At 48.1% G+C, this 9,675-nt stretch overlaps 2 protein-coding genes across 6 annotated transcripts in view; one reads left to right on the forward strand and one right to left on the reverse strand.

Annotated features, from left to right (window-relative positions):
- LOC122526792 (SET and MYND domain-containing protein 4-like) overlaps nt 1–6,265 on the reverse strand; it is a 9,527-nt gene extending 3,262 nt beyond the window's left edge. Inside the window, exons 1-7 of one of the 2 annotated variants that reach the window (XM_043650323.1) lie at nt 4,685–6,265; nt 4,265–4,415; nt 2,004–2,098; nt 1,731–1,935; nt 1,492–1,613; nt 894–1,364; nt 633–834 (exon numbers count right to left, since the gene is read on the reverse strand). In XM_043650323.1, coding sequence (XP_043506258.1) covers nt 633–834; nt 894–1,364; nt 1,492–1,613; nt 1,731–1,935; nt 2,004–2,098; nt 4,265–4,415; nt 4,685–5,048 — 1,610 coding nt within the window. In that variant the 5' untranslated portion in view covers nt 5,049–6,265. Of the gene's footprint in view, nt 1–632; nt 835–893; nt 1,365–1,491; nt 1,625–1,730; nt 1,936–2,003; nt 2,595–4,264; nt 4,416–4,684 lie in introns of those variants that run through there. The other variant, XM_043650324.1, reaches the window with a different exon arrangement.
- A 34-nt stretch (nt 6,266–6,299) lies between these two features.
- The window catches only part of LOC122526790 (growth factor receptor-bound protein 14-like), a 25,108-nt gene continuing 21,732 nt past the window's right edge, over nt 6,300–9,675 (forward strand). For 2 of the 4 annotated variants that reach the window (XM_043650320.1, XM_043650321.1), the window contains exons 1-4: nt 7,609–8,175; nt 8,301–8,491; nt 8,588–8,774; nt 8,870–9,000. In XM_043650320.1, coding sequence (XP_043506255.1) covers nt 7,731–8,175; nt 8,301–8,491; nt 8,588–8,774; nt 8,870–9,000 — 954 coding nt within the window. In that variant the 5' untranslated portion in view covers nt 7,609–7,730. Of the gene's footprint in view, nt 6,526–7,452; nt 7,550–7,608; nt 8,176–8,300; nt 8,492–8,587; nt 8,775–8,869; nt 9,001–9,675 lie in introns of those variants that run through there. The other 2 variants (XM_043650319.1, XM_043650322.1) reach the window with 2 other exon arrangements.

The raw sequence follows: 9,675 nt of genomic DNA on the forward strand, positions 1-9,675 counted from the left end.
TCTATCCAGTGATATACCGGCGAGTTCAAAAAGAAAGCGACTAGTTATTGTACGGTTCGGTCACTCGTTACGGTCCGCAATCAACAACCAGCACAAGTGGTTAACCTCTTGGGCTGTAATGACGTGCTACGTACGTTGAGAATTTTTTGTCTCAAAGTTGCAATATTTTCTCAGTTTTAAGTATATTTAAGTATAACTCAGGTAAAACAAAAAATTTATTACTTCTCCATAATTTCTATCCAGTGATATACCGGCGAGTTCAAAAAGAAAGCGACTAGTTATTGTACGGTTCGGTCACTCGTTACGGTCCGCAATCAGCTGCCAGCACAAGTGGTTAACCTCTTGGGCTGGAATGACGTGCCACGCACATTGAGAATTTTTTGTCCCAAAGTTGCAACAGTTTCTCAGTTTTAAGTATATTTAAGTATAACTCGGGTAAAACAAAAAATTAATTTATTACTTCTCAATAATTTCTATCCAGTGATATACTGACGAGTTCAAAAAGAAAGCGACTAGTTATTGTACGGTTCGGTCACTCGTTATAGTCCGCAATCAGTTGCCAGCGCAAGGAGTTAAATCTTGGTATTGCCGGTCATCGGTGAACAATGTGTTAAATAGATATTGTAGAATACCTGGTTACCGCGGGATAGCAGTCGTGATTGAAGCGGGCAACTGTCGGGTAGATGGCCACCCCGACGTAGACGGGTCTACTACCGCGGAATTGATGTTCCCTTCCGAGTCGCGTCTCGAACACCTCGTGCGCGTTGAACTGCAACAGCTGAAGGTGTCTCAGCAGCAGAGCTGCCACCGCGATCTCTCGATCGTTGGGCGCCTCTGAAACTCACCAAAGTGAACGCCTTTCTCGATCGCGTCTAGATTGTGTATCTACCTACCTCCGTCTTTCGTCGCCCCCTCGAAAAAGCCGACTCGCTGCAAACACTTGAGGAGAAACGCCGCCATTAACGACCTCTCGAAAAAGTCCCTCGCCGTCCTGCGTTTCTCGTGCGTGATGAGACGGTACACTCGCAAATCGGTCACAGACGGGTCGTCTTCACCTTCCAGTTTCTCCTCGGTCTCTCTCGCTTGGTTTCCGTGTTGCGGCGATTCCCTCTCGTTGGACGGCAGTCGATGCCTCGAATCGCCGAGTTTCTTCCTTCTCAAACGACGTTTCGCGGACTTGCTGAGTTTCGGCTGCGACGACGATCGCTCAACCTGTTGCTGTTGCTGTTGCTGCTGTTGTTCTTGCTCGTTCGAAGCCACGGAACTCGAACGATTTAACGCGCGATGAATCCTCATGCAACCGGCTGGCCCGGCCTGAGTGGTCATTCGCAAAGCGAGCATGCTCAAAACGCTCATCCCGGAACCTGGCAAAGCGACGAGACGGAAGCGATCGTTTCGTTGCCCACCGATTACTCCGTGTAATGCGAATCGCTGGTCACACGACACGACCCTGCTGGTTCAAGTGTCGCAAACCTTCATTCGTTTACGTACCTATCAGTAGCGCGAGAATTTTGCACTCGTACTTGTGGTAACTGGCGACCGCAACGTCCCTGCATCTTCTTCCGCAAAACGCGACGCTGCTGCAGTCCGGGCACCCGACCGGAGCTACGAACCTGAAACGAGCCTGAAACGATGACGCGGCCGCTCTCGACGAAGAAAGTGATCGACCGCGCTGTCCATCTCGATGACTCGAGTACTCGATGACTCGGTCAGTCTAGTGGTCTGTTCACCTCGAGAAACAATGTTGACAGTGAGTGCCGAAGAACTCCGGCAACAGAGTGGCCGCGAACGGCTCCTCCACCACCAGTGTGTCGCCCGGTTCGATCGGCTTGGCCGCGATCACCCGCTTGCCCGCTTTTTCCGTCTCCTCGATGTCCAGCAGGGTCGAGGCGGTCGGCAGTCGCGGATTCGCGCCGCCGGCCAGTCGAGTCACCGCTGCGAACATACTCGACTCGAGGAACTCGAGTCAGTTCGGTTTCGATTAGAAAAGCGAAAAAACTCACCTGTTCCTTCCGGCGATCGTTTCACAGGCAACAGGCTCTTCTCGTTGGCTCGTACGAACGCCTCGCACGGCTTCTTGATTCGTGCGAACATTGTTCTGAAACAGAGGAACGCCCGTTTGACGTTCCTTTTTACATGGGAGGAACACTTTGTGTTTAATTAACCCTTTCATTAGGAGCGCCGGATATATTGACGGCATCTATTGGCGTATTTTTGAGCAATCACACGTTAAAAATATGTATATAATACGCTTTAGCCACCGAGACGAGCTTTTATATTTTTTTCTATTCGAATTTGTACGATAAAAAGTTATTGCAACGAGAAATCTTTCTTAACCTTAATTCGGAAAAGATCGCCGATAGCTATAACTCTAGATTTGAGGTTAGATTTTTGTTGCTTGAAAAATTAAAGTTTGTCTAAAAGGAACATTCTAGGTTCTTGTCAAAATGTTACCAGGAAATTGAAAAAGGATTCCATAGTGGAATATTTATGCGATAAATCTTTCTTAACCTAATTGCCTATTGGGCAATTCGGAAAAGATCGCATATAACTACAACTCTAGATTTGAGGTTAGATTTTTGTTACTTGAAAAATTAAAGTTTGTTTAAATTATTTTAGGTTTGTCAAAATATTACCAGGAAATTCAAAAAAGACTCGATAGTGGAATATTTATGCGATAAGAAATTATTGCAAAATCTGAAATACTGAAAAATCTTTTTTAACCTAATCGGCAATTCGGAAAAGATCGCCTATAGCTATAACTCTAGATTTGAGGTTAGATTTTTGTTGCTTGAAAAATTAAAGTTTGTCTAAAAAGAATATTCTAGGTTCTTGTCAAAATGTTACCAGGAAATTCAAAAAAGATTCCATGGTGGAATATTTGTGCGATAAGAAATTATTGCAATGAAAATCTTTCTTAATCTATTGGGCAATTCGGAAAAGATCGCCTACAGCTATAACTCTAGATTTGAGGTTAGATTTTTGAAAAATTAAAGTTTGTCTAAAAAGAACATTTTAGATTCTTGTCAAAATGTTACCAGGAAATTCAAAAAAGATTCCATGGTGGAATATTTGTGCGATAAGAAATTATTGCAATGAAAATCTTTCTTAATCTATTGGGCAATTCGGAAAAGATCGCCTACAGCTATAACTCTAGATTTGAGGTTAGATTTTTGAAAAATTAAAGTTTGTCTAAAAAGAACATTTTAGATTCTTGTCAAAATGTTACCAGGAAATTCAAAAAAGATTCCATAGTGGGATATTTGTGCGATAAGAAATTATTGCAATGAAAAATCTTTCTTAACCTATTGGGCAATTCGGAAAAGATCGCCTATAACTACAACTCTAGATTTGAGGTTAGATTTTTGTTGCTTGAAAAATTAAAGTTTGTCTAAAAAGAACATTCTAGGTTCTTGTCAAAATGTTACCAGGAAATTCAAAAAAGATTCCATGGTGGAATATTTGGACGATAAGAAATTATTGCAATGAAAAATCTTTCTTAACCTATTGGGCAATTCGGAAAAGATCGCCTATAACTACAACTCTAGATTTGAGGTTAGATTTTTGTTGCTTGAAAAATTAAAGTTTGTCTAAAAAGAACATTCTAGGTTCTTGTCAAAATGTTACCAGGAAATTCAAAAAAGATTCCATGGTGGAATATTTGGACGATAAGAAATTATTGCAATGAAAAATCTTTCTTAACCTATTGGGCAATTCGGAAAAGATCGCCTATAACTACAACTCTAGATTTGAGGTTAGATTTTTGTTGAAAAATTAAAGTTTGTCTAAAAAAAACATTCTAGGTTCTTGTCAAAATGTTAGTAGAAAACTCGAAAAAGATTCTATTTCAAAACGGATTAACGGAGTCGGAAAATGATTCGTACAGTGTGTACACTTCAATGACGGCGGAAATGGTTAATAAGAATGTGGACGCCATTTTTTTGAAAAAGAATATTCTTCTTGTAAAAAATTTCGCATAGATCGAAAGTGTGTTGCATTACAAAAATTTCTCTATTTTCTCTACTTTAAGATGGAAATTTTCTGCGTCAATCAAAGTTGGTGGTTCTGGTATGAATTTTGATCGAGCGCGTAACATTATATTTCAGGTATATACGTATACTTTCGATCTGTGCAAAGAAGAATATTTCTTTTTTTTCAGAGAAACGAGAAAGCCCACTTATTTCTTATTAAACTGGCACTGCACACTTTCATTTTATCGCACGCGACTCGAGCGATTCACCTCCTTCCGGATGCAGCGGCTCACCTCAACTCGTTCGGAAGATGGCGGTCCATCTCCTCGACGAAGCTCAGATCTTGAAGCGCGAATTGGTGCTGGTTCAAGGCGAGGAATGTTTCGGCTCTACCCAGTAGCGCGAGCGGCAAGCCGAATCCTCGATCGACCGTGTCGCATTTCCCTGAAAGCAGAAGAGAAAAGAAAAAGAAAAAGAAAAAGAAAAAGAAAACGAGAAGAAGAAAAAGAAAAAGGAAAAGGAAAAGAAAAAGAAAAAGAAAAAGAAAAAGAAAAAGAAAAAGAAAAAGAAAAAGAAAAAGAAAAAGTTAAAGAAAAAGAAAAAGAAAACGAAAGAAAGTGAGGATCGATGGAAGAAGAAAGAATTTGCCCGCGAGAAGAAAGAACAAAAGAGGAAAAGGAAGGAAAAGAGAAGAAAAAGAGACGAAGTGAAACCTAGATGAGGAGCGCGAAGAACCGCTTGACCGAAGAGGAGGAGAGCGTCGCGGTGTCGACCGGCGGCTGCCGCCTCGAATCCCTCGAGCCTCTTCGACCTCGAGACGCTCGCGTCTTTGCCACGATAGAGAATCTCCGTTCGGTTCAACGTCTCCAGCACCGTGTCCTTCACCTTGACGTCGGTGAAGACGGCGCGGACTCGGCCCTCGTCGCTGGTCAATCGGCCGAATACCTTGTCGATCCACTGCTCGCCGGCCACTTGGATCACGTTCTCGCTGAAATCACGAAAGAATCCCTTGCCGCCGGATCTGAGAGTTTCCAGGGAGCACAGGTTCCTGTAGGACGTCTCCGCTTCGGACGTCATGTCGAATGCCTCGCGAACGTCCGGCGTCGAGATTTTTCGAGCTGGGAAAGTGGAAAGAGGCGAAGAGACGAAGCGACCGACGGAACAACGAACGACGTTCTAGCCGCGTTCTAGTCGCGACGACTACGTGACCGCGCGGCGAACCAATCGTCAACAGAACGGTCGAATAATTTTAGAGCAAAGTCGACCTCTCGCTATTTACGTCTTGAATTCCCGCGCGAAAACGTCCACGTCGATCGTCGCGCTGCGGCTGCTGCGGCTGCTGCTGCTGCTGCTGCTGCACCGTCCTCTCTGAGGATCGTCCGTTCGTCCTTTGCGACCTTTGTTTTGCGCAACTACGTTTCTCTTTCTTGCTCTTTTTTTACTTTTTTTTTTTTTTTTTCCTCGACTCGAGTCAAGTCGAGCTTCGACCGCCGAAGAAAAAAAAAAAAGTCGGCAACGTTGGAGTGCGCGGATGACGCGTGACAGGAAGCACGTTCGTCGTCGGTGACTGGACGGTCGGGGCGATCGCGATCGTGATCGCGACCACGGCTACGACCGCGACGATTCCGCGTCCGGAGTTTCGTTCGCCGATGTTCCGTCGTTCGGTCGGTCGGTTAGTTAGTTATCGCCGCGAATTTGTTCCGTCGAGCTCGCGGCCGATTCTCCCCGATCCAGTCAGTTCGTACGCGATCGTACGTTCGCGTCTGTCCGTTTCTCCGGTAATCTTCCCGTGTCGATTCTTCTTCTTCTCTCGACGGGGTGGGGGAGTGGGAGGGGGAGGCCGCATTCACGGTGAACCCACGCTGTGCTCGCCAGTTCATCGCGAAACGAAAATGAGAGAGAGAGAGAGAGAGAGAGAGATCGAGGCTTGGATCGGTAACGGGGGAGGTACTGGACATGACGACAATCGATTCGCCGTTGCGATAAACCGTGGGAACAGCGATAACGGCGGCGGGCGTTGAAAAAAGAAAAAAAGAAAAAAAGAAAAAAAGAAAAAAAAAAAAGGCGAGCTGGTCGCGAAGCGCGGCCAGTGGCGAGTATCTTCCGAGTGACGTAAGTTGCTCGATAGCTCGAATCGCGAACGCCTCTTTTCGCGTTTTTCTCTTTTTTCTTTCGCCGGGCATTTTTTCGACGAATCGCTCCACGGACTTTATCAGGCCGCGCGCGGAGAGCGCGCTCGCTCTCGCGATTTCGACACTGCGGTCGCGTCACTGCGGGAGCTGACTCGCGTCGCGTGTGTGTCCTCCTCCTCCCCCTAGCCCCCTCCCGCCCCTCCCTCGTCATCCTTCGCCTTCTCTTCGCCGACTCTTCGTCCTCTCCTCCTCGTCGATCTTTCTACGTCTCGCGTTCTTACCACCTACGTTCGTCGAGAGGGAACCGCGCGCTTTGCCACCGCGCTCCGGTCCGTCGCGATACGCTTCGAACCAGCACCTCGCGCGAAAATCACCACGCGAAAGTTTCGAGCATCGCACCGAGCAATCGCCGGAGAAAGAAGGTAACTCGCGCGTCAGCCTTAAACCAACCGATTTAACCAAACCGCCGTTAACAGCTTCGCCGCCAGATTAACCGCCAGCTTTAATCGCCAGCTTGATCGTGTATATCGCCAACCTGTTCAGAATTCTCTGCAGACGTTTGCTCCAAAGTTCTCGCGCGCGCGCGCGCGCGCGCGTTACGCCAACGGAATTTCCCTCGTGACCGGCCACCGCTCCTCCTCTCTCTCTCTCTCTCTCTCTCTCTCTCTCTCTCTCTCTCTCTCTCTCTCTTTTCTTTTTTTTTCTCTTTCTTTTTCTTTTTCTGTCTCGTTTCTTCGTCTCGTCGCGGACAGGTCGCATAGGTGAGCGGTACTCGCCGTCGACCGTCGATACCGATCGATACCGCGCGCGCGTTACCGCCAATTTAGACACGCACCGTCAATTGAGCGTCGAGTTGACCCTCGTTAGCCTCCGGCTAACGTCTCGGTAACCTAACCGTACGAAAATGCACGGCCGATGAAAAATAGAGAGCCCCCAAAGTAGACCTCGGCCGATTCGACGATCGGTCGATCGCCTTTGGACACTTGGAAGCTCGTCCCAGATCTCCATCTTCTTCCTTCCTCTTCGATCTCCTACCGTGAGTACTCACTCTCTCTCTCTCTTTCTCTCTTTCTTTCTCTCTTTCTTCGATCATTCGCGCTACCGATGGCTCGAAATCCGCGCGCGTCCCTTTGAAATCCGTCGAATTTCGACACGTCGGACGTGGTCGCGGCGCTCTGTCGATTTCCCCTGCCCCCGATTCGTACCGCGCCGCAATCATCGCCGCGTCGATCCGCACATAACGTTGCATAACCTGTTCGTGCAACAACCTTGCAACTAGACCGAATCGATCTTTCTTTCGAATATCGCGACGAATCGTGACGTAACGCCAGCCTGCGAACGATGACGCGCGACGCGAATCAGAACGAACGCGCCACGTATACGCGGTGACCTCGGGGCCGCTTCGTCGTCGACCGCGCTTATCGCCCGCAGTCGCTTCATTTCCCGGTAATCGAGCGCGAAACTCCAGTCGCTTCTCCTCCTCTACCCCCCTTTCTCATCTTCTCCTTTTTCTCTGCGCGAACCGAAATCGGCTCTCTAGCTTCCCCTCGTTCGCCGAACCTGACTGACTGACTGACTGACTGACTGACTGACTGACTCTTTCCTCGTCTGTTTCAGCACCATCGACATGATAGAGAACGCACCAGCGGTCCTCGCCGATGCCACGTTTCCACATGGGGAGCACCGACAACATCACCATCACGTTTGCCACGCCGTTGCTCCTCCTCTTTGCCAGCGATCCTCGCGTTTTGAATTATCGTCGTCGTCGTCGTCGTCGTCGTCGTCGTCGTTGCCGACCAGCACGCTTCCCAACCTCGTCGTCGTCGATCAATTTCCAAATCATCGGCTTCCCAATCACCTCGATTTCCCGCTAACCAACATCGTGGCCACGACCAGCGTCTTCGCCGCGTCCGAGAGCAGCTTGCCCGTCCTCGAAACGTCGGACAACGAGCAAACCAGCTACACGCTCGACTCTGCCACTCCGCTCGAACCTCGTTCATCCGCCTGCCATCGGCCGCGCTCCTCCGTCGCTTGGTTCTCTCTCGTTCGTCGACGATGTTCCAACATTTGCGGTAAGTTGCATTCTTCCTTTCTTTCTTTCTTCCTTCCTTCCTCCGTTCCGAGGAGGAAGGTTGCCAAAAGAATCCCGGACATTGTTACCCACGTCGTTTTCTTTCTCCTCTTGTCGTCGCGACAGATTGGCTGCCGAGGATGTGCTCATGCCTAGACACCGACAGCACGCAGTTCCTCGGCAGTTCCCCGTCCGCGCGCAACTATCAACGACTCAGCCCCAAGGGTTCTGGCAATCTGTTCGCCAACAACCGTCCGGCCGGTAGGCTGAAGAGACTCCCTCGGCGAGTCGAGGAAAACCAACCCAGCGACCAACAGGTAACAACGACATTGCGACACTTTCCACGTCGTCCCTCCATTTTTCTTCTTTGCCATCTTCTTTTCATTCGATCACCGCGTCGAAACCGCGCACAGACGGAGAAACTGCGTTTCTACTGCGACGACGACGACGACGGCGGCGGCAACGACGACCACGCGTCGTTGGATCTGACGGTGGAGAACGACCTCCGCGCGGTCGACCTCTGCGAGCTCCTCAAAGCGAAGAGGCACGCGCTCGGTGTCGACTGGTCGATCGTGGAGACGTGGCCAGAGTTGGGGATAGGTTGGTATTGTTCGAGAGGAAGCAGCATCGCTTTATCAATCCTAAATCCCTCGCCCCGATTCTCAAAATACAATACTCGGTTTGAACCGTTGCAGAGCGAGCGCTGGAGGACCACGAGGACGTTCTGGCGGTGCACAGGGAGACCAGGGCGTTCACCTCGAGCCGCGCGCGAAAGTTCGTCTTTCGCCGGGACTACCTCAAGTACGAGTTCTTCCACGATACGGAGGTGAGTGTCGAAAATCGAGTCCGAAACTGTGCTGTTTCACGCGTCGATTCGACGAACGACGCGAGCGACAGTCAGTCGAAAACACTCTCTTTTTAGCTTGGTTTCGCTCGTGCTCGTGTGTCTAGTCTAGCGTAACGTCTAGATAACCAACGATTCATCGATAGCGCGACGCGGAAGCGATAAAAACCAGCTTACGAAATTGCAGACGTTTACGTACGCGTACTTCTTTTTCTTCTTGCTCCCGCTCTCGATCCTACGCGAGCCTGGGCAAAGTAGGGCATTTTTTTTTTTTTTTTTTCGAAAATAAGAGCTCCGATGCGTAAAGTTTCCACTAACCCTTTTCATTCGACTGACCCTTTTAACCTCTTGCGCTAGAATGACGTGCCACACACGTAGAGACACTGTTTGTGTCAAATTTGCAATAGTTTCTCAGTTTTTTAGTATATTTAAATATAACTCAAGCAAAACAAGTAATAAATTTATTTCTTCTAAATAATTTCTATCCAGTGATATCATACCAACGAATTCAAAAAGAGAGCGACGAATTTTATTGTGTACGGTTTGGTCACTCGTTATGGTCCGCAGTTGATAGTACAAGTGGTTAACCTCTTGCGCTAGAATAACGTGCCACGCACGTTAAATACTTTTTTGTCCCAAATTTGCAATAGTTTCTCA

This window comes from Frieseomelitta varia, unplaced genomic scaffold (genome assembly GCF_011392965.1).
Source record: "Frieseomelitta varia isolate USP_RPSP 00005682 unplaced genomic scaffold, Fvar_1.2 scaffold_192, whole genome shotgun sequence".
In the NCBI taxonomy this organism is placed as follows: domain Eukaryota; kingdom Metazoa; phylum Arthropoda; class Insecta; order Hymenoptera; family Apidae; genus Frieseomelitta; species Frieseomelitta varia.